Source organism: Syngnathus acus, chromosome 10 (genome assembly GCF_901709675.1).
Source record: "Syngnathus acus chromosome 10, fSynAcu1.2, whole genome shotgun sequence".
NCBI lineage: Eukaryota > Metazoa > Chordata > Actinopteri > Syngnathiformes > Syngnathidae > Syngnathus > Syngnathus acus.
This window is the reverse complement of record NC_051095.1, coordinates 16,335,506-16,360,743: the sequence shown is the minus strand read 5'-3', so window position 1 is coordinate 16,360,743 and position 25,238 is coordinate 16,335,506. Positions and strand designations below refer to the sequence as shown.

Sequence of the window (25,238 nt, the reverse complement as noted above, 5' to 3'; positions counted from 1 at the left end):
GACATCAACATAATTCATTTTTTGCTCCTCAGCATATTTCTGAGAAGCATATTCAGTTTGCACATTGGGAAGCTACAACTTATAATGCTTCAGGACCACAGACAGCGACGTTTCTGTATCCAGTGGTCAAACATACACCATTGCTTGGATGTTTGACAAGTTTCAAACATCAATAGTAGTGAACACAGAATATCTCAAGCGCACACACCCATATGGAACTTAACTGCTGAGTTACCATGTCTTACCTCCCCGGAAGCGTGTCTCCTGTCAGGGAGCACCAGAGTGTTGGCGTGGCTGCCCGGGACTATGGTGGAGCCGATACTCATTCGGGGTCCAACTAACATGTAGCGTTTGTCTCCCGATCTGTACTGGATGCTGTGACACAGTGTGCCATCATAATTGGTTTCTTGCAGATATTTAGAAGTGTACTCGGTGGATTTGGAGCACTGCATGGCGATCAGCACAATGATGCTGATGACAAAAAGGAGCGACACTGAGCCCAAAGTGATCATCAGGTAAAAAGTCACATTGTCCTCCTCGTCCACCGTGGCCGCGCTTTTCACGTCGGAAGCCGCAAAAGCCTCTTTGGGCTCCACGAGTTTGACAGTCACAGTAGCCGTCGCCGAGAGCGACACGTTGCCGTTGTCTTTGACCAGGATAAGCAGGCAATGCTCGGCCTCGTCCGTCTCCGTCAAGGAGCGAAGTGTTCTGATCTGGCCCGTGTAGCGGTCCAAAGAAAACAGACTGTGGTCGCTGACTCGCTGCAGCGAAAAGAGCAACCAGCCATTATAGCCGATGTCAGCGTCGTAGGCTCGGACTTTGGTCACCAAGTCTCCCGCTTTGATGTTGCGGGGAATCTCCTCCACACCTTGGGCAGAACCGTTGGAGCTGACTGGATACAGGATGACTGGAGCGTTGTCGTTTTGATCCAGAATGAACACCTTCACTGTCACGTTGCTGCTCAGTGGGGGGCTCCCACCATCCCTGGCCACCACTTGGAACTGGAAACTTTTCAGCGTCTCAAAGTCAAAACTTTTCAGTGCTGAAATTTGTCCATTTTCAGAGTTAATGCTTAGAAAAGATGTCATTGTTTTGTGTTCATCCCCATTTCTCACAATGTCAAACGATATGACAGCATTATCACCCTCATCACTATCACGAGCACTGACTGAAAACAAAAAGGCCCCTGCAACATTGTTCTCGTTGATGTAGAAAGTATAGAGATTGCTTGAAAACTTTGGACTGTTATCATTTACATCTGATACAGTCACACTTATTGTTTTGTGTGAGGAGAGAGGCGGCTCGCCGGCATCCTTTGCAACTATTGTGACATCATACTTGGACTGATGTTCTCGATCCATATGAGATTTGGTGATAAGCGAGAACATATTATCTTGTAAAGAGGGTGTTAGCATGAAAGGTATGTCGCCCATAACATGACACGTGACCTTTCCATTGACACCTGAGTCCTTATCATTCACACTTATCAATGCGACAGTGGTCCCAGGTTTGGAGTCCTCTGCAATAGCACTTGAAAATGAAGTTACTTCAATTTCAGGTCTGTTATCATTTAAATCCACAATAGTTATTATGACACTTTTCTCTGTTTCTAGGGGGACTGGTCCTTGATCAGATGCTTTAATATCTATTTCATACTTGTCTTTTGCTTCAAAATCTATTGGACCTTTAACTGTAATTTCTCCAGTAATTGTATCAACATCAAAAACTTTGCGTAATTTACTATTAACATTATTACCAAAAGAGTACACCACCTCGCCATTGAGACCGTCATCTAAATCTGTTGCGTTTACCTGCAAAATGGTTGAGCCGATTGGCGCATTTTCCCTTAGCACTGCAGAATATGACTCTGAGGTAAAAACTGGCATGTTGTCATTTACATCTAAGACATTAATTAAAATCTCCGTGCTTCCTGATCTCGCGGGTTTACCACCATCGAGTGCTGTCAGCAGCAGTTTATGACTCTCAGCACTTTCTTTGTCCAGCGCCTTATGCAAATACAAAACCGGGATTTTCCCGTCTTCCCCTCGGTCTTTAACCTCCAAACGAAAATGCTCATTTTGACTGATTTTGTACGAGTGAACCGAATACGCGTTGCTGTCTGGGTCGTGGGCGCTCTGCAGCTGAAACCGCGCACCAGGCAAAGCAGATTCCGATATCTCCAAACGCGTCTGATTGTTGGGGAAGGTGGGGGTGTGGTCATTTACGTCCAAAATCTCAATGGCGACGTAATGGACCTCCAATGGGTTTTCCACAACGATCTTAATGTTGACAACACATGGGCTGATTCGCTCACAAACCTCCTCTCTGTCTATTTTCCTCTTCACCCGTAACATGCCGTTGTTTGTTAGTACAAACAGAGGCTCGGTGGTCCCGGACACGACCCGGAATCCTCGAGCGTTTAGTCCGCTCAAATCCAACCCCAAATCTTTTGCAACATTTCCAACAAGGGCGTTATCCATTCCTTCCTCGGGAATAGAGTACCTCAGCTGCGCCATGGTGAAAATAAACGTGAAATCCAAACAAAAGATGACAACCAGCAAGCGCTGTGTCCATGGCGCGCGTGATCGTCGAGACATACTGGACCGGGTATTAGCCCAAATGGGAGTCCATGCGTAAGAAACAATAGGATAAATTGGGGATGAAGCAAAAGGCAAAAACCAAACACGCAATATTGACGATGCGAACTGGCAACGAGGTGAAAAAACGCCTCGAAGTGCAAGTGCACACTCACGCGCAAGCGCAGTAAACCAAACCGCTGACGCGCTACAGCAAAACTTGCCTCACAAGCAGTGACACCAAGCGATCGGAACTCAACAATGCATATACTCACATTTTATAAAACTCAGTGAAAGAAATATTCCAAAAAATAGGCGTGATATTTTTAAAGAGTCAAACCTGCTCGTTGCTGTCGATGTCAAAACACTTGTAACTGCTTCTGTTCCAAGAATGGAATAAAGGCATCTGTCCCGCCTTCACCTGGCGTCGCTCATTTGGTTCATTTGTAAACACGGGTGACATTCACCGGCAACACCACGTGACCCGAATTACCGTCAGTGTACGAATAAGCAACAAACCCCAAAACATGTTCCATAAACAAAACAAAACAAAATTCAAATTTAATATGCACTTTCCTATATTGCTCCACTATATTATGTACCTAATTGAGTTCCGAACGGGATTATGCACAGCATATTTTCATCTGACTGTAGATATAAATCGTTTTTGGGGGTATCTTAAAAACTACCCAACCACTTTATAATCAAGCACTTATAGCTCCGACCACGATAATTGTGTTAGTCACACTCTAAGGACAGGGTTGGAAGCATGGGACATAGTCTCACCATAATCATGGTAATAACACAATATCAAATGAAGAAGCGAAATCTATAGCAGCTTTCAAATTGTCCTTGCTCCGAAGGCACAAAGATGTATTTTGTATGTTGACATGCACAAACACAAAACAACAGAGTTATTATGCTGTACCTTGCCAGAAGTGTGTCCAAGTCAAATCAGTATTATATATTGCATACAAATACAAATCACTGAGCGCTAGCACAACAAACTTGGGGCGGGGGCCGGGATTCAGCACCATGAATAGCACCACCATCGCTGAGTTTGCCAAAACACGACTTTAAATTCCACCAAAACCTGAACAAGCTAACCAGGATAAAAGTGTCACAATTTTTGCCTGCAATGTCAGAAAATATGTTGAATTGGTTAAAAATCAATTCAGCAATTTTTGCATTTGATAGTGGCATATTTCTTCAAATTCATAATTAAATGTCATACGTTAATGAGCCTTACCTCCCCAGAAGTGTGTCTCCTGTCAGGGAGCACCAGCGTGTTGGCGTGGCTGCCTGGAACTATGGTGGAGCCGATACTCATTCGGGGTCCCACTAACATGTAGCGTTTGTCTCCCGATCTGTACTGGATGCTGTGACACAGCGTGCCATCATAATTGGTTTCTTGCAGATATTTGGGAGTGTACTCTGTGGATTTGGAGCACTGCATGGCGATCAGCACGATGATGCTGATGACGAAAAGGAGCGACACAGACCCCAAAGTGATCATGAGGTAAAAAGTCACATTGTCCTCCTCGTCCACCGTGGCCGAACTTTTCACGTCGGAAGCCGCAAAAGCCTCTTTTGGCTCCACGAGTTTGACAGTCACGGTAGCCGTCGCCGAGAGCGACACGTTGCCATTGTCTTTGACCAGGACGAGCAGGCGATGCTCTGCCTCGTCCGTCTCCGTCAAGGAGCGAAGTGTTCTGATCTGGCCCGTGTAGCGGTCCAAAGAAAACAGACTGTGGTCGCTGACTCGCTGCAGCGAATAGAGCAACCAGCCGTTATAGCCGATGTCGGCGTCGTAGGCTCGGACTTTGGTCACCAAGTCTCCCGCTTTGATGTTGCGGGGAATCTCCTCCACACCTTGGGCAGAACCATTGGAGCTGACTGGATACAGGATGACTGGAGCGTTGTCGTTCTGATCCAGAATGAACACTTTCACTGTCACGTTGCTACTCAGTGGAGGACTTCCACCATCCCTGGCCACCACTTGAAACTGGAAACTTTTCAACGTCTCGAAGTCAAAACTTTTTAGGGCTGAGGTCTGTCCATTTTCACTATTTATACTTAAAAATGAAGACAGTGTGTGATCATTTCTGAGAATGTGATATGAAATGACAGCATTCTCATTGTCATCCTGATCAAAGGCTTTGACAGAAAAGATGGCGGCGCCTGCATTGTTGCCCTCGGTGACATAGAAAGTGTAAGGACTGGCTGAAAACTCAGGACTATTATCGTTCACGTCTGAAATGAAAACACTGATTGTCTTTTGAGTCGAGAGTGCAGGTTGACCGGCATCTCTTGCAACTACTGTTATATCATAGTGGGACCTTTTCTCCCTGTCTAAAGGTGATTTGGTCACTAAAGAAAACATTTTGTCTTGTAATGATGGTGACAAAGTAAAAGGAACATCCTCATTTAAGGAGCAAAGAACTTTTCCGTTTAGACCAGAGTCCAAATCATTCACACTGATTAGAGCAACTGTAGTCCCAGGCCTGGAATCTTCAGGAATGGAACTGGAAAATGACGTGACTTCAATCTCAGGTGCATTGTCATTGACATCAATTATCTTGATGAGGACACTTTTTTCTGTTGTTAAGGGGAGGGAACCTTTATCTGATGCTTGGATTTCAATCTCATATTTATCTTTTTCTTCAAAGTCAATAATTCCTTTCACCGTTATTGCACCTGTTAAATGATTAATTTCAAAAAGATTTAATAATCTGTGACTCACACTGTTGCTAAATGCATAAACAACATCACCATTTGGACCTTCGTCTAAATCAGTTGCATTTACTTGAACAACAGTTGTGCCTACAGGAGCATTTTCATAAAGTGTCACAGAATATCCATCTGACGAAAAAACAGGCGAGTTATCATTACTGTCTAATATATTTATTAAAATATTAATGTCGCCTGTTTTGGGCGGTTTTCCACCATCTAGTGCAGTTAACATTAATGAATGACTTCCGGCCTCCTCCCTGTCCAAATGTTTTTGCACAATCAATATTGGAATTTTTTCATTGTCTCCTTTATCTTTAACTTCTAAACGGAAATGATCATTTGCGCTAAGTTTATACTGCTGGACAGAGAAAGGACCGCTGTCTGCATCTCGTGCCGCTTTGAGTGGAATTCGCATTCCAGGTTGCACGGACTCAGGAATGTCCAACGTCTTTATTTCCACGGGGAAACTGGGGGAATGGTCATTTATATCCACGACTTCCACGGCAACATAATGCACCTCCAGGGGGTGTTCTAGCACTGTTTTTAAATTAATTACACATGCAGTGCTTCGCTCGCATACCTCCTCCCGGTCAATTTTCCTGCTTACGTACAAGATGCCGTCATTTTCTCCGAGGCGGAAAAGAGGCTCCGTTGCGCTCGAAACAATCCGATATTTGCGTTCTTTCAAAGTGCTCTTGTCTAATCCCAAATCCTTTGCAACATTTCCGACAATAGTTCCTTCTTTGATTTCCTCGGGGACTGAATATCTCAACTGAGCCGAGGTGACACGCCACAAAAGAACAGCAATCAGGCAGCAGACCCACCGCATTTGCGCGCTCCTCGCCGCGCATCCTCTTTGTTCCATGATGAAACACAACTACGTTACGGGCAGCGTGTTGCTGATACACTACTGCATTGTAGTGAGGCAAGAGTCCTTCAAAAATATTACAAGATTTCAAAAAATGCAGGTCAAACGCAGCAGCGATCGAATCAGTCAGCTCACACAACTGCGACTACAATGACGAGGAGGAACCTGAAGGCAGCAGACTAACCACCACTTTTATCATCACAGCGACACCCTGTGTTGACATTACTTCCTACAAGTATATAATTGTTTTAATTAATATACGTAGTACAAAAGTCAATTTATATGTAACCCAAATATATTCAGGAAATACCGCACGATGCAGCCCGGTTTGGCTGTTATCAGGCAGACAGAACAACAATATCATTAAGTTCAAAACTATAAAGACTATCAAAATGTCTGATGGAAAGTACTGTGGCGACTATGTGAATAAAGTGACGTACGTAGGTGCATTCCAAAAATAAATTGTCCGTCTGTATTTCTCTGTATAGATGTGCGGCAACAAGTGCCTCTACGGATCCAGAACCATGGACAGCGGACGGGACGTGTCGCACAAGTGGGCACAACTGCAGGAAGGCATTCAGGTTCTCTCATTTCTTTTTTAGTTCCACCCTCGGAAAATAAGGAGACCCAGTTAGTCAATGTACGTAGTAAATAAATTATCTGCCAAATGTTTAGTTTTCATTTTCTTTTGAAAGGTTTAGTATTATTTTGCATTATAACGTCTTGCTAATATCATACATGCAGGCTATCTGCAAACAACTGGCCAAAATGAGGAGCATGCCCTTACATCATCCATACCACCATCCATTGTCTATACCGCCAATTCTCTTCAGTGTCACAAAGACCTACTACTATCCATCCCAGCTGACTTGGGGCAAAGTCAAACTCAAAACTGGACTGGTCAACATTCAGTTGCAGGGCATACATAGAGACAGATAATAAATCACGCAATCACTGAGTGTGAGTTAAGCCTACGCTAAAGTCAGGGAAGTGCACCACAAATCAATCAATGACTCCACTTGAACAATTGTGAATTACTGAATCAAACTTAAGGGAATGAGGTACCTGTCACTGAAACAAAGCCCTGAAAAAGATTGCTGTAAATTAACTAAAAAGAAAAAATAGTGTGTGTCACACGGTGCTGACCTTAGACCTGTATTAAAGTAAAAAATGGAAAATTAGGTTGTAAAACTTTGCAGATGGTCATTAAGTGGCACTGTTGGGTGGGATATGTGGCAACACATTGCACAAAGGGTACAACACATTAGTAAACAAACACAAGTTACCATAGATCTCAAATAATGCTATCTTATTAAAAAGAGAGTGAGTACCATCAATATGACAATGCAGCCAAAATGCACACAATGTGTGTCTCTTAAAACAGGACACATTCAGCATCAATATCGGTCACAATAAAATGAAACAACAACCGTTCAACAGACACTCTAAAATCATTTGTGGATGCTGCGAGAGCAGAAAAGCCACAATCGTTTCAAAAATGTTCTTACCCCACCAGAAGTGTTTCTCCTGTCAGGGAGCACCAGAGTGTTGGCGTGGCTTCCCGGGACAATGGTGGAGCCGATACTCATTCTGGGTCCAACTAACATGTAGCGTTTGTCTCCCGATCTGTATTGGATGCTGTGACACAGTGTGCCATCATAATTGGTTTCTTGCAGATATTTGGAAGTGTACTCGGTGGACTTGGAGCACTGCATGGCGATCAGCACCACGATGCTGATGACAAAAAGGAGTGACACCGAGCCCAAAGTGATCATCAGGTAAAAAGTCACATTGTCCTCCTCGTCCACCGTGGCCGCACTTTTCACGTCAGAAGCCGCAAAAGCCTCTTTGGGCTCCACGAGTTTGACAGTCACAGTAGCCGTCGCCGAGAGCGACACGTTGCCGTTGTCTTTGACCAGGACGAGCAGGCGATGCTCGGCCTCGTCCGTCTCCGTCAAGGAGCGAAGTGTTCTTATCTGGCCCGTGTAGCGGTCCAAAGAAAACAGACTGTGGTCGCTGACTCGCTGCAGCGAATAGAGCAACCAGCCGTTATAGCCGATGTCGGCGTCGTAGGCTCGGACTTTGGTCACCAAGTCTCCCGCTTTGATGTTGCGGGGAATCTCCTCCACACCTTGGGCAGAACCGTTGGAGCTGACCGGATACAGGATGACTGGAGCGTTGTCGTTTTGATCCAGAATGAACACCTTCACTGTCACGTTGCTGCTCAGTGGAGGACTTCCACCATCCCTGGCCAACACTTGAAACTGGAAACTTTTCAGCGTCTCAAAGTCAAAACTTTTTAGGGCTGAGATCTGTCCATTTTCACTATTTATACTTAAAAATGAAGACAGTGTGTGATCATTTCTGAGAATGTGATATGAAATGACAGCATTCTCATTGTCATCCCGGTCAAAGGCTTTGACAGAAAAGATGGCGGCGCCTGCATCGTTGCCCTCGGTGACATAGAAAGTGTAAGGACTGGATGAAAACTCGGGACTGTTATCGTTTACGTCTGAGATGAAAACACTGATTGTCTTTTGAGACGAGAGTGCAGGTTGACCAGCATCTCTTGCAACTATTGTTATATCATAGTGGGACCTTTTCTCCCTGTCTAAAGGTGATTTGGTCACTAAAGAAAACATTTCGTCTTGTAATGACGGTGACAAAGTAAAAGGAACACCCTCATTTATGGAGCAAATTACTTTTCCATTGAGGCCAGAATCAAAATCGTTCACACTAAATAGAGCAACTGTTGTTCCAGGTCTGGAATCTTCAGGAATGGAACTGGAAAATGACGTCACCTCAATTTCAGGTGCATTGTCATTGACATCAATTATCTTGATGAGGACACTTTTTTCTGTTGTTAATGGGGGGGAACCTTTATCTGAAGCTTCAATTTCAATTTCATATGTCTCTCTCTCTTCGTAGTCTATCAGACCAGTGACAATTATCTCCCCCGTTGAGCGGTTAATGTCAAAAATTTTAAACAAAGTATTACTCACACTGTCACCAAAAGAGTAAATAACATCTCCGTTTTGACCGTCATCCATATCAGTTGCATTTACTTGTACCACTGTGGTGCCTACTGGAGCATTCTCCTGGAGCATCACAGAATACGTATCATGGGGAAAAACAGGAGTATTATCATTTACATCTAACACAGTTATTGAAATATTCATATGTCCAGATTTGGGGGGTTTTCCTCCATCAAGAGCAGTCAGCACCAGGGAGTGGCTTCTTGCTGCTTCCCTATCCAATGATTTTTGCAACACTAATACAGGTATTTTACCATCTTGTCCTTTGTCTTTGACCTCTAAACGAAAATGATCATTTTCACTCAGTTTATAAATTTGCACGGAAAACGGGCCACTATCAAGATCACGTGATGGTTTTAGCTGAAAGCGAGCTCCGGGCAAGACAGACTCAGAAATGTCCATTTTTTTCTCCTTCTCTTGAAAACTCGGAGCGTGGTCATTTACATCCAGCACGTCCACTCCCACGTAGTGGACCTCGAGTGGGTTTTCCAGCACAGTTTTCAAATTAATCAAACACGTCGTGCTCTGTGCACACACCTCCTCTCTGTCAATTAGTCGGCTCACATAGAGGTTGCCATCGTCCGGATTCACGTGAAAAAGAGGCACAGCGTCGCTAGAAACGACGCGATATTTCCTTTCTTTCAGCGTGACTTTATCCAGTCCAAGATCTTTGGCTATATTTCCGACCATTGTTCCTTCAATGAGCCCTTCAGAAATGGAATATCTCAAATTTGCAGAGGCCAAGCCGCACAAAATCGCAGCGGCCACGAAGCGGGCTAAAAAGCATCGCCCGCTCCCCGACACGCACCTCCTTTGTCCCATGACTCACAAAAATACTCACAAGAAAAACACAGCAATACGGCTGTAGAACACAGTGCTTCGATGAACGACAATGTTCATTCTCTTCCTGCAACTGCAGATGTGAAAGCAAGTTGAGTATTTCCAGAATGAGCCGCAAGCTGCCGAGATGCGCCCGACAGAACTAGACAACGAGGGGTTGATAAAATTGATGACGAAACGCTCATGCGCGCAGAATTGTACTGTTACACTGACACCACGCGATCGAAAATTTCCCTACACTGTACGGGAATATTGGTGGGAGGCTTTTTTTTTTTTTTTTTTTTTTTTAAATCAAAATAGAGCAGCCACAAAAACGTCCAGGTGTTAAAAGCCCAAAACCATTATCAAAGTCAAAGTGAAAGTCAAATGGTTCTGAACTGCAGCAAACTCATGTGATGATGGTAAACTGCAGGACATTTCCGGTGCATGTCTTTCAAAATAAAGTTTTTTGTTTTTTTTCAAATTAAAGGCTCTGAGACGGAAAATCCATGTACGTATTCGCCATACTCGACTCAACCGCAAGATAGTCAAACACTTAAAGCACCTACAACACAAATCTGTCTGATTGTGTTAATCATAAAATATGATGACAGGGTTTCAAACTATATTCTCCCCATAAAATAAAAAATCAGGGGAATAATACAATATCAAATGAAGACGCGCAACCTATAGCAGCTTTCAAATTGTTGTCCTTGCTCCAAAGGCACAAGATGTGTTTTGTAAGTGAACAGGCACACACAGGCATGCACTCTCACAAAACAACTGAGTTACTATGCTGTACCTCGCCAGAAGTGTGTCCAAGTCAAGTCAGTATTTTTCATTGTATACAAATACAAAATCACTGAGCTCCAGCAGGTCGATACTTGCGAAAGGGGTGGGGGTCAGCACCATGGATAGCACCACTCTTGCTTAGTTTAACCAAAACACGACTTTAAATTCCACCACAACCTAACAATGCTAACCAGGATCAAAGTGTCACAATTTTGGCATGCAATGTCAGAAAATTAGTCGAATTGACGAAAAATCCATTCAGCAATTTTTGTATTTGATAGTGACATATTTCTTCATATTCGTAATAAAATGTCATACATCAATGAGCCTTACCTCCCCGGAAGTGCGTCTCCTGTCAGGGAGCACCAGCGTGTTGGCGTGGCTGCCCGGTACTATGGTGGAGCCGATACTCATTCGGGGTCCAACTAACATGTAGCGTTTATCTCCCGATCTGTACTGGATGCTGTGACACAGCGTGCCATCATAATTGGTTTCTTGCAGATATTTGGAAGTGTACTCGGTGGATTTGGAGCACTGCATGGCAATCAGCACCACAATGCTGATGACAAAAAGGAGCGAGACCGAGCCCAAAGTGATCATCAGGTAAAAAGTCACATTGTCCTCCTCGTCCACCGTGGCTGCACTTTTCACGTCGGAAGCCGCAAAAGCCTCTTTGGGCTCCACGAGTTTGACGGTCACCGTAGCCGTCGCAGAGAGCGACACGTTGCCGTTGTCTTTGACCAGGACGAGCAGGCGGTGCTCTGCCTCGTCCGTCTCCGTCAAGGAGCGAAGTGTTCTGATCTGGCCCGTGTAGCGGTCCAAAGAAAACAGACTGTGGTCGCTGACTCGCTGCAGCGAAAAGAGCAACCAGCCGTTATAGCCGATGTCGGCGTCGTAGGCTCGGACTTTGGTCACCAAGTCTCCCGCTTTGATGTTGCGGGGAATCTCCTCCACGCCTTGGGCAGAACCGTTGGAGCTGACTGGATACAGGATGACGGGAGCATTGTCGTTCTGATCCAGAATGAAAACCTTCACTGTCACGTTGCTGCTCAGTGGAGGACTCCCACCATCCGTGGCGACCACTTGGAACTGGAAACTTTTCAGCGTCTCAAAGTCAAAACTTTTTAAAGCTGATATTTGTCCATTTTCACTATTTATACTTAAAAATGAAGACAGCATGTGATCATTTCTGAGAATGTGGTATGAAATGACAGCATTCTCATTGTCATCCTGATCAAAGGCTTTGACAGAAAAGATGGCGGCGCCTGCATCGTTGCCCTCGGTGACATAGAAAGTGTAAGGACTGGATGAAAACTCGGGACTGTTATCGTTCACGTCTGAAATGAAAACACTGATTGTCTTTTGAGACGAGAGTGCAGGTTGACCAGCATCTGTTGCAAGTACTGTTATATCATAGTGGGACCTTTTCTCCCTGTCTAAAGATGATTTGGTCACTAAAGAGAACATTTTGTCTTGTAATGATGGTGACAAAGTAAACGGAACATCCTCATTTATGGAGCAAATTACTTTTCCATTGAGACCAGAATCAAAATCGTTCACACTAATTAGAGCAACTGTAGTCCCAGGCCTGGAATCTTCAGGAATGGAACTGGAAAATGACGTGACTTCAATCTCAGGTGCATTGTCATTGACATCAATTATCTTGATTATGACACTTTTTTCTGTTGTTAATGGGGCAAACCCTTTATCTGATGCTTGAATTTCAATTTCATATATCTCCCGCTCCTCATAGTCTATCAGACCAGTGACAATTATCTCCCCCGTTGAGCGGTTAATGTCAAAAATTTTAAACAAAGTATTACTCACACTGTCACCGAAAGAATAAATAACATCTCCGTTTTGACCGTCATCCAAATCAGTTGCATTTACTTGTACCACTGTGGTGCCCACTGGAGCATTCTCCTGGAGCATCACAGAATATGTATCATGGGAAAAAACTGGAGTATTATCGTTTATATCTAACACGGTTATTGAAATATTCATATGTCCAGATTTGGGAGGCTTGCCTCCATCAAGAGCAGTCAGTACCAGGGAGTGGCTTCTTGCTGCTTCTCTATCCAATGATTTTTGCAGCACTAATACAGGTATTTTACCATCTTGTCCTTTGTCTTTGACCTCCAAACGAAAGTGATCGTTTTCACTCAGTTTATAATTTTGCACGGAAAACGGGCCGCTATCAAGATCACGTGACGGTTTCAGCTGAAAGCGAGCCCCCGGTAAAACAGACTCGAAAATGTCCATTTTTTTCTCCTTCTCTTGAAAAATCGGAGCGTGGTCATTTACATCCAGCACGTCCACTCCCACGTAGTGGACCTCGAGTGGGTTTTCCAGCACAGTTTTCAAATTAATCAAACACGTCGTGCTCTGTGCACACACCTCCTCTCTGTCAATTAGTCGGCTCACATAGAGGTTGCCATCGTCCGGATTCACGTGAAAAAGAGGCACAGCGTCGCTAGAAACGACGCGATATTTCCTTTCTTTCAGCGTGACTTTATCCAGTCCAAGATCTTTGGCTATATTTCCGACCATTGTTCCTTCAATGAGCCCTTCAGAAATGGAATATCTCAAATTTGCAGAGGCCAAGCCGCACAAAATCGCAGCGGCCACGAAGCGGGCTAAAAAGCATCGCCCGCTCCCCGACACGCACCTCCTTTGTCCCATGACTCACAAAAATACTCACAAGAAAAACACAGCAATACGGCTGTAGAACACACTGCTTCGATGAACGGCAATGTTCATTCTCTTCCTGCAACTGCAGATGTGAAAGCAAGTTGAATATTTCCAGAATGAGCCGCAAGCAGCCGAGATGCGCCCGACGGAACGAGACAAACAGGGGTTGATAAAAATTGATGACGAAACGCTCATGCGCGCAGGATTGTACAGTTACACTGACACCACGCGTTCGAAAATTTCCCTACACTGTACGGGAATATTGGTGGGAGGCTTTTTTTAAATTTTTTAATCAAAATAGAGCAGTCACAAAAACGTCCAGGTGTTAAAAGCCCAAAACCATTCTAGTCCACACTGTGCTGATTTGAAATTACGGAGCAAAACATTCGAGAAGGCCAAAGAAAAACTTTCATAAAATAATTAACACCGCCTGTGAATCTGATTGTCCATCCCTATCATATATTTAATCGACATATATAGGCTATGAAATGACTTTCAACTTTTCACTGCCTCTCAAGTAGCATATACCGTAAATTTCATTGCGTAATAAATTAAAGGGGCTGAGACGGAAAATCCAGGTACGTACTTATTATTTGCCATACTCGACTCAACCACTAGATAATCAAACACTTATAGCACCGACCACACGAATCTGTCTGATTTTGTTAATCACAAAATATGATGACAGGGTTTCAAACTATTCTCACCATAATATAAAAGATCAGAGGAATAAGACAATATCAAATGAAGACGCGCAACCTATAACAGCTTTCAAATTGTACTCTTGGCACAAGATGTGTTTTGTAAGTTAACACGCACACACAGGCAAGCATTCTCATGTACAAAACAACTGAGTTTTTGTGCCGTACCTCGCCAAAACTGTGTCATAGTGAAGTTAGTATTTTCTCATTGCATACAAATACAAAATAACTAAGAAAATAACTGAGCTCCTGGAGGACGTCACTTGAGCGGGGGGGGGGGGGGGCGTCAGCACCACGGATAGCACCACTCCCGCTGAGTTTAACCAAAACACGACTTTAAATTCAATGCATGCAATGTCAGAAAATATGTCACATTGGATAAAAAGTAATTCAGCAATTTTTGCATTCGGTAGTGGCATATTTCTTCATATTCTTAAAAAAAAAAGTCATACATTAATGAGCCTTACCTCCCCGGAAGTGTGTCTCCTGTCAGGGAGCACCAGCGTATTGGCGTGGCTTCCCGGGACTATGGTGGAGCCGATACTCATTCTGGGTCCAACTAACATGTAGCGTTTGTCTCCCGATCTGTATTGGATGCTGTGACACAGCGTGCCATCATAATTGGTTTCTTGCAGATATTTGGAAGTGTACTCGGTGGACTTTGAGCACTGCATGGCGATCAGCACCACGATGCTGATGACAAAAAGGAGCGACACCGAGCCCAAAGTGATCATGAGGTAAAAAGTCACATTGTCCTCCTCTTCCACCGTGGCCGAACTTTTCACGTCGGAAGCCGCAAAAGCCTCTTTTGGCTCCACGAGTTTGACAGTCACGGTAGCCGTCGCCGAGAGCGACACGTTGCCATTGTCTTTGACCAGGACGAGCAGGCGATGCTCTGCCTCGTCCGTCTCCGTCAAGGAGCGAAGTGTTCTGATCTGGCCCGTGTAGCGGTCCAAAGAAAACAGACTGTGGTCGCTGACTCGCTGCAGCGAATAGAGCAACCAGCCGTTATAGCCGATGTCGGCGTCGTAGGCTCGGACTTTGGTCACCAAGTCTCCCGCTTTGATGTTGCGGGGAATCTCCTCCACACCTTGGGCAGAACCATTGGAGCTGACTGGATACAGGATGACTGGAGCGTTGTCGTTCTGATCCAGAATGAACACTTTGACTGTCACGTTGCTGCTCAGTGGAGGACTTCCACCATCCCTGGCCACCACTTGAAACTGGAAACTTTTCAATGTCTCAAAGTCAAAACTTTTTAGGGCCGAGATTTGTCCATTTTCACTATTTATACTTAAAAATGAAGACAGCGTGTGATCATTTCTGAGAATGTGATATGAAATGGCAGCATTCTCATTGTCATCCTGATCAAAGGCTTTGACAGAAAAGATGGCGGCGCCTGCATCGTTGCCCTCGGTGACATAGAAAGTGTAAGGACTGGCTGAAAACTCGGGACTGTTATCGTTCACATCTGAAATGGAAACACTGATTGTCTTTTGAGATGAGAGGGCAGGTTTACCAGCATCTCTTGCAACTACTGTTATATCATAGTGGGACCTTTTCTCCCTGTCTAAAGGTGATTTGGTCACTAAAGAATACATTTTGTCTTGTAATGATGGTGACAAAGTAAAAGGAACATCCTCATTTATGGAGCAAATAACTTTCCCATTGACTCCAGAGTCCAAGTCATTCACACTGATTAGAGCCACTGTGGTCCCAGGCCTGGAATCTTCAGGGATAGAACTCGAAAATGACGTCACTTCAATCTCAGGGACATTGTCGTTGATGTCAAGTACTTTGATAATAATGCTTTTTTCTGCCATCAGTGGAACAGAACCTTTATCTGATGCTTGTATTTCGATTTGAAACATGTCATTCTCCTCATAGTCTATAGGACCTTTCACAACAATTTCCCCTGTTTGTGTGATATCAAATATTTTCATAATATTTTGACTCATACTATTGCTGAAAGAATAAATTACATCTGCATTTGATCCTTCATCTAGATCAGTTGCATTCACTTGTATGACAGTTGTTCCTATTGCTGCATTTTCACTGAGCACCACAGAATAAACATCTTTAGCGAAAACAGGTGCATTATCATTAACGTCTAACACATTTATTAAAACATTCATTTCACCTGTTTTAGGAGGTTTTCCCCCATCCATTGCCATTAACACTAGCATAAGGTACCCAGTTGTCTCCCTATCTAATGTTTTTTTAACCACCAATATGGGAATTTTGCCATCTTTCCCTCGATCTTTAACTTCTAAACCAAAATAATTATTGTCACTGAGTTTATAATGCTGAACAGAAAACTGACCACTGTCTCCATCCTGAGAAGCTTTCATCTGAAACCTTGCTCCTGGCAACACCGATTCATAAATATCTAGCTTTGTTTCTTCCTCAGGAAAACTGGGAGAATGGTCGTTTACATCCAGCACCTCCACTCCAACATAGTGGACCTCAAGTGGGCTTTCGAGCACGGTTTTTAAGTTGATCAAACACGTACTGCTTTGGGGGCACTCCTTTTCCCTGTCGATCTTCCTGCTGACGTAAAGGACGCCGTCGCTCTGACTCACGTGGAAAAGAGGCTCCGCAGTACTTGAAACAATCCGAAATTTGCGCTCTTTCAGCGTATTTCTATCCAATCCGAGGTCTTTTGCAACATTCCCAACCACAGTTCCTCCATCGACCTCCTCGGAGATGGAGTATCTTAATTGCGCCGAAGTCACGCTGCACAAAAGCACCGCAGCCGCGTACCAGAGAAAACAGCGTCTCACCCAATCCTGCGCGCCCCTTTGTTCCATGCTGATGCGAAAAAACATCACTGCAGGTCCATTCTAAGAAAATCAGTTGCCCTTGAGTAAGTAAACTACAAAACTTTAGTGCATCAAAGTAGTCTTCCACTAAGCCAACTGCCTGAGAAATAAGAACAGCAAGACAATTGACACCGTTGAGGCAGCCACAGTGATCATGTCAGCGCGAATGTTACCAAGAGGTGGTGGGCAGAACAACCACTCACTATAAGTCACGTGAACATGCAATGTGTACGTGTCCTCACACTGACACCCAGAGGCCAAATTTTATATTACAGAACAGGCGAGGCAGGTGATCTGCGTCCATTTGCAGCATGCATAACAAAGCTCCAAGTTAAACCAAAGCTGTCCAAATACCAGCTTTGTTTCCCGTTATACGGAATCCGAAGGGAGCAAAGACATCCTTGACTTTAGTTGCAGACAAAACCGGTCCATCCTACATTGCACTCGTGTGGCCTATATAAGTTGAAATTCATCATTGCCTTCCTCCGTGATGCAGATAAAAAAAACACATGCTGGCAAAACCACTTGACTTTTATTGTCTGACATCCGTGATGGGAAAAGTTACCCAACTATATGAACAAGAGGTATATGAGGACAAATAGCACAACCATAGCAGTATTTTAACAGTTATTTGCTGTGAACTGTTTTCATATTTTATTCCCAAGATTTATTTTTCTGATAAGAACTAACGTTTTCATGTTTCAGCACCATCGACAGCGACATTTTGAATTATTTGGACAGACATTATCACCTGTTTTGTCCATCCATCCATCCATCCATCCATCCATCCATCCATCCATCCATCCATCCATCCATCCATCCATCCATCCATCCATCCATCCATCCATCCATCCATCCAACCAACCAACCAACCAACCAACCAACCAACCAACCAACCAACCAACCAACCAACCAACGACAAAGAGAAGAATAGAAATCCTCTATGCCATAAAAGTGCAACAATGCCAATAAAAATAATATGTTCTGTATAGCTTTGCAAGAAGTATGCTATAAAATTCATCCTTGACAAAGTGTTGCCATGGAAGATTGAAAATGATTGGTATGTCACAATTTCAACATTAATCCAAGATCATGATCTTTGAATTGTTCAAAATCACATGTCAAGCAAATGTACAGGATCCCAAATGTTTATGTGAGTTTTAAGGTTATAAATTTGAAATGGTAGGAACCATTTTCTATGGAAAGCAAATCTTCTGGACAAGAGTGACCATATCAACAAACTACAATGTAGATAACTGAGTTGCAGACCAAGTCTGTAGTATTGCTCTTTTCACACAAATAGAATCACTGACCACTGGCATAACATCAGCACCACGGATAGCACCCAACTCTCAGACAGTTTAAGGGAAACAACAGCCCAGTTAAACAAAGGCTATCTATGCTTCCATCAAAACCCAAACATGATCACCAGGATCAGAAAGTCACAACTTTGGCAGTGTCAGAATGTGCCAAATTAGTTACAATTCACTAAAGCAACTTGCATTTAAATGTGTGATCTATTCTCACATTTGTAATAAAATGTAATATGTTAATGAGCCTTACCTCGCCAGAAGTGTGTCTCCTGTCAGGGAGCACCAGAGTGTTGGCGTGGCTTCCCGGTACTATGGTGGAGCCGATACTCATTCTGGGTCCAACTAACATGTAGCGTTTTTCTCCCGATCTGTACTGGATGCTGTGACACAGCGTGCCATCATAATTGGTTTCTTGCAGATATTTGGAAGTGTACTCGGTGGATTTGGAGCACTGCATGGCGATCAGCACGATGATGCTGATGACAAAAAGGAGCGAAACCGAGCCCAAAGTGATCATCAGGTAAAAAGTCACATTGTCCTCTTCATCCACCGTGGCCGCACTTTTCACGTCGGAAGCCGCAAAAGCCTCTTTGGGCTCCACGAGTTTGACGGTCACTGTAGCCGTCGCCGAGAGCGACACGTTGCCATTGTCTTTGACCAGGATGAGCAAGCGGTGCTCGGCCTCGTCCGTCTCCGTCAAGGAGCGAAGTGTTCTGATCTGGCCCGTGTAGCGGTCCAAAGAAAACAGACTGTGGTCGCTGACTCGCTGCAGCGAAAAGAGCAACCACCCATTATAGCCGATGTCGGCGTCGTAGGCTCGGACTTTGGTCACCAAGTCTCCCGCTTTGATGTTGCGGGGAATCTCCTCCACACCTTGGGCAGAACCGTTGGAGCTGACTGGATACAGGATGACTGGAGCATTGTCGTTCTGATCCAGAATGAACACCTTGACTGTCACGTTGCTGCTCAGTGGAGGACTTCCACCATCCCTGGCCACCACTTGGAACTGGAAACTTTTCAATGTCTCAAAGTCAAAACTTTTCAGTGCCATTACTTCCCCAGTTTCTGGGTTGATGTTCAGAAATGAAAACAATTTAGTGTCTGCATTTCCTTCTCTGACAATATGATAAGAAATGAGAGCATTGTCAGCTTCATCCTTATCAGAAGCTTTCACTGAAAACACAGAGGCTCCAGGTGTGTTGTTTTCAGTAATATAAAATGTATAAGGGCTGGATGAAAATTCGGGACTGTTGTCATTTACATCTGACACGACAACAGTTATGGTCTTTTCGGTTGAGAACACTGGCTCGTGTGTGTCCTTTGCGGTGATGGTGACCTCATATTGAGAAACATGCTCCCGATCCAGTTGGGATTTTGTGACTACAGAGTACATGTTTTCTTGTAAAGATGGCGATAAAGTAAAAGGAACGTCTTGTTTGATGGCACACAGCACTTTGCCATTAATTCCAGAGTCTAAGTCACTGACACTAATCAGAGCTACAGTGGTTCCTATCTTTGCATCTTCCTTTATGGAGTTAGAAAAAGACGTCACCTCTATTTCAGGCGCATTATCATTTACATCAATGACAGTTATCAAGACACTCTTATCAGCTGTCAAAGGAACTGGCCCTTTATCGGACGCATGTATATCAATCTCATAGCTTTTACTGTCCTCAAAATCAAGGTGACCTATCACTTTAATTTCACCAGTGTTTGAGTCAATACTGAAATACTCCATCACTTTTAAATCCACCTCCTTACCAAATGAATAGACTATTTCACCATTCGCGCCCTGGTCCATATCTGTCGCATTTACTTGAATCACGACAGTGCCAACTGGCACGTTTTCATTCAGGGAGGCAGAATAAACCTCCTTGTCAAACACAGGAGAGTTATCATTCACATCGAGGACATCTACAGTTAATTCTATGGAGCCTGACTTGGGGGGCTTCCCCCCGTCTACTGCTGTCAGACGCAAACGTTGTCTCCCTGTTGTCTCTCTGTCCAATTGCTTGAGCAGGACTAAAAATGGCACTTTACGGTCCTCGCCTCTGTCTTTTACCTCAACGCGAAAATATTCATTTTGACTGAGTTTGTATTGCTGAATGGAAAACTGGCCCACATCGGGGTCTCGTGCCGCTTGGAGCTGGAACCGAGCTCCAGGCATAGCTGACTCAGATATTTCAAGCTTTTTTCCTTTTTCAAGAAAAACAGGCGAGTGGTCGTTGATGTCTAATATTTCCACGGCAACATAGTGCACCTCTAGTGGATTTTCAAGCACTGTTTTCAGGTTGATCACACAAGGGCTGATGCGTTCACACGCCTCCTCTCTGTCTATCCTCCTCGCGACATATAAGATGCCGTCGTCCTGGTTCACCTCCACAAAGGGCTCAGCTGTGCCGGCCACGATGCGGTATCCTCGCCCTTTAAGCGCACCCTTATCCAGCCCCAAATCCTTCGCTATGTTCCCGACCACAGTTCCCTCTTGAACCTCCTCTGATATGGAATATCTGAGCTGTGCACATGCTCCATTGCACAGAATAAGCACCAAAGACAGCCACCAGCGTCGCTCCCTCCTACCTCCGCATCGTCTTTGTTCCATGCCGTGCAGATGACAAATGATCCTTCTGATTTGCTATGTCCAACAAAAGACAAGTGCGTGCTAATTCTAAATAAGCCACAAAAATATAACTAAGCAGTTCCAGTAAAAGGCTTTGAGAATAAAAATTGCAATCGCTAATTTCGACACTGCACCGCCCAGGAAGCATTCGAGAAATAACACAAACGAGGTAGTCGGCTCTGAAAAGGGACCGTGACGTAAAGTAGTGCTAGACGCCTAATTATATTGGGCTAGGCTGACCCCTAGTGTCGAATAAACGTAACATACTATCATCCTATCATGAATAACGCGTCTCAAGCAAAAAGCTGTAAATGATTTAAATGCACTGTTTTCTGCAGGAGTACGCACAGCACTTCCGCTCTAAATTAACGAGTCGATTTGGAAACTACACAAAAAGACAGAGGGAGACAAATCCTTTGACAAATTCAAACACTTGCATGTTGTTCTTTGAAACTATAAGACAGCAAATGAAACCGCATTCAAATTTTCCTAATCGGGTGGTAGCAGCAAAACACTAATGTACCCACGCATGCAATATAAGAGGCCAACAAGGAAATACTGTAGTTGAGGGGAAACGATAGTCTGTTCTTTTTGTGTAAATTCGCAAAAGGAAAAACACATTTTTATCTACGAACAACTTGAATGTAAACTTTTGAACCATTTCTCATTAGGCAGCAAGTATTGCTTATAAAACAAGTTATATCGTCCACATTCTTCCATCTAGAGATTCTACATCTCTGTTTACAACAAAATAATATATGTACATAACAGAGTAGAGTTCAGCACTATACGCAAATCGGGAGTCAACTCATTGAGGAAAGACATTTGTATTTATGCCACTGTCTAATCATGTTAATTTTACCAACACGCATCCATAATTCTATGAAGAGCATGACCAAATGGATTTATAGCAATCCAAAAAGCAATGAAGCAATGCCATGAAAAACACTGCAAGTAAAAAAAAACCTTACCTCGCCAGAAGTATGTCTCCTGTCAGGGAGCACCAGCGTGTTGGCGTGGCTGCCCGGTACTATGGTGGAGCCGATACTCATTCGGGGTCCAACTAACATGTAGCGTTTGTCTCCCGATCTGTACTGAATGCTGTGACACAGCGTGCCATCATAATTGGTTTCTTGCAGATATTTGGAAGTGTACTCGGTGGATTTGGAGCACTGCATGGCGATCAGCACCACAATGCTGATGACAAAAAGGAGCGACACCGAGCCCAAAGTGATCATCAAGTAAAAAGTCACATTGTCCTCCTCATCCACCGTGGCCGCACTTTTTACGTCGGAAGCTGCAAAAGCCTCTTTGGGTTCCACAAGTTTGACGGTCACAGTAGCCGTCGCCGAGAGCGACACGTTGCCGTTGTCTTTGACCAGGATGAGCAAGCGGTGCTCGGCCTCGTCCGTCTCCGTCAAGGAGCGAAGTGTTCTGATCTGGCCCGTGTAGCGGTCCAAAGAAAACAGACTGTGGTCGCTGACTCGCTGCAGCGAAAAGAGCAACCAGCCGTTATAGCCGATGTCGGCGTCGTAGGCTCGGACTTTGGTCACCAAGTCTCCCGCTTTGATGTTGCGGGGAATCTCCTCCACACCTTGGGCAGAACCGTTGGAGCTGACTGGATACAGGATGACTGGAGCGTTATCGTTCTGATCCAGAATGAACACCTTCACTGTCACGTTGCTGCTCAGTGGAGGACTTCCACCATCTCTGGCCACCACTTGGAACTGGAAACTTTTCAGCGTCTCAAAGTCAAAACTTTTTAGGGCCGAGATCTGTCCATTTTCACTATTTATACTTAAAAATGAAGACAGCGTGTTATCATTTCTGAGAATGTGATATGAAACGATAGCATTCTCATTGTCATCTTGATCAAAGGCTTTGACAGAAAAGATGGCGGCGCCTGCATCGTTGCCCTCGGTGACATAGAAAGTGTAAGGACTGGATGAAAACTCGGGACTGTTATCGTTCACGTCTGAAATGCAAACACTGATTGTCTTTTGAGATGAGAGTGCAGGTTGACCGGCATCTCTTGCAACTACTGTTATATCATAGTGGGACCTTTTCTCCCTGTCTAAAGGTGATTTGGTCATTAAAGAAAACATTTTGTCTTGCAATGATGGAGACAAAGTAAATGGAACATCCTTATTTATGGAGCAAATAACTTTCCCATTGAGGCCAGAATCAAAATCGTTTACACTAATTAGAGCAACTGTAGTCCCAAGCCTGGAATCTTCAGGAATGAAACTGGAAAATGACGTCACTTCAATCACAGGTGTATTGTCATTGACATCAACTATCTTGACGATAACACTTTTTTCTGTCGTTAGAGGAACAGGGCCTTTATCTGATGCTTGTATTTCAATTTCAAACATGTCATTTTCCTCATAGTCTATAGGACCTTTTACAACAATCTCACCAGTATTTACCACAATGTCAAATAAATTTATTATATTTTGATTGTTCTTGCTAAAAGAATAAACTACTTCTCCATTTGGGCCTTCATCTAAATCGGTTGCATTCACTTTTATAACTGCTGTTCCTATTGGGGCATTTTCGTTGAGCATTACAGAATAAACATCTTTAGAGAAAATTGGTGCATTATCATTAACATCCAACACGTTTATTGAAATATTCATTTCACCTGTTTTAGGAGGTTTACCTCCATCCACCGCAGTTAATATTAATGAATGATATCCTGTTGTTTCACTGTCTAGAGATTTTTTAACAACCAGTATGGGAATTTTTCCATCTTTTCCTTTGTCTTTAATTTCCAAACGAAAATGATCATTGTCACTCAGTTTATATTGCTGAACAGAAAACTGACCAGTGTCTCCATCCTTAGAAGCCGGCAGTTGGAATCTTGCGCCAGGCAACACTGACTCTGAAATATCTAGTTTTGTTTCTTCCTCGGGAAAACTGGGCGAATGGTCGTTTACATCCAGCACCTCCACTCCAACATAGTGGACCTCAAGTGGGTTTTCGAGCACGGTTTTTAAGTTGATCAAACATGTACTGCTTTGCGGGCACTCCTTTTCCCTGTCGATCTTCTTGCTGACGTAAAAGACGCCGTCGGTCTGACTCACGTGAAAAAGAGGCTCCGCAGTACTTGAAACAATCCGAAATTTGCGCTCTTTCAGCGTATTTCTATCCAATCCGAGGTCTTTTGCAACATTCCCAACCACAGTTCCTCCATCGATCTCCTCGGAGATGGAGTATCTTAGTTGCGCCGAAGTCACGCTGCACAAAAGCACCGCAGCCACGCACCAGAGAAAACAGCGTCTCACCCAATCCTGCGCGCCTCTTTGTTCCATGCTGATGCAAAAAAACATCACTGCAGGTCCATTCTAAGAAAATCAGTTGCCCTTGAGTAAGTAAACTACAATTTGTTTGTGCATAAAAATATTATTCCACGAATCCAACCGCCTGAGAAATAAGGACAGCGAGACAATTGACACTGAATAGGCAGACAGAGATCAGCCAGCGCGAATGTTATCAAGAGGTGGTGGGCAGAACAGCAGTTGCCTACGTGAAGTCACGTGATCAACAAAATAGTACGTGTCCTCACACTGACACCTGGCGACTCAGTACCACACTGCAGAACAGAAGAGGAGGCCAAACGAGAATTTGAAAGATGCAGCAAAGTTCTGATACACTACAACGATGCAAAACATTCTGCAGTGTACACGTGACTTCAAAATTAAAAAATGTCAGTTCCTTACCTTACCCCGTCTTATTTTCATGTATTCTTAATTTAACGTGACAATATTTATCTGATTTATTGCTTTATTGTATTCATAATGCATGAGAAACATATGGCGGAGTGCTGATTTAAAATGACATTATACAATATACTTAGACAAATCTTACAAATTCAACCTGCGAATCATTCAAAATCAAGAGTAGAGCTCAACTTTTTTTTTTAATTCCTTCCCTTTGCCTTATGAGATGTGATTTTGACATCTATTCTGCTGGATCCCTTTAGCAAGAAAATAAACCGAATGATTTGTCCCTTAAGTTTATATCAAAAATGTTACGGCTCATTTCAATGTTAAGTATACACAATAGTGAACATGTGAAGCAAGTACTACACTGTAAATAAAGGACTCACACCACAAGTTAAGTCAGTATTATTCTTTGCAAACAAATGCAAAATCACGAAGCAAAAGCAGGACTTCAGCAATGGTATGGCTTCAGCACCACGGACAGCACCACTCCCTCTCAGCGTTTAAACAACACTACTTACTACTTACGTCCTTTGAATTCCA

At 43.7% G+C, this 25,238-nt stretch overlaps 1 protein-coding gene across 15 annotated transcripts in view; it reads right to left on the bottom strand.

The window, feature by feature from the left end:
- LOC119128674 (protocadherin alpha-C2-like) overlaps positions 1-25,238 on the bottom strand; it is a 152,471-nt gene that overhangs the window by 85,264 nt on the left and 41,969 nt on the right. The window contains exon 1 of one of the 15 annotated variants that reach the window (XM_037261348.1): positions 21,942-24,373. The exons of 8 other annotated variants lie outside the window; for them this stretch is intronic. In XM_037261348.1, coding sequence (XP_037117243.1) covers positions 21,942-24,302 — 2,361 coding nt within the window. In that variant the 5' untranslated portion in view covers positions 24,303-24,373. Of the gene's footprint in view, positions 1-245; positions 2,846-3,825; positions 7,149-7,685; positions 10,073-11,156; positions 13,664-14,682; positions 17,840-18,600; positions 21,164-21,941; positions 24,374-25,238 lie in introns of those variants that run through there. 6 more of the 15 variants (XM_037261351.1, XM_037261349.1, XM_037261357.1 and 3 more) reach the window with 6 other exon arrangements.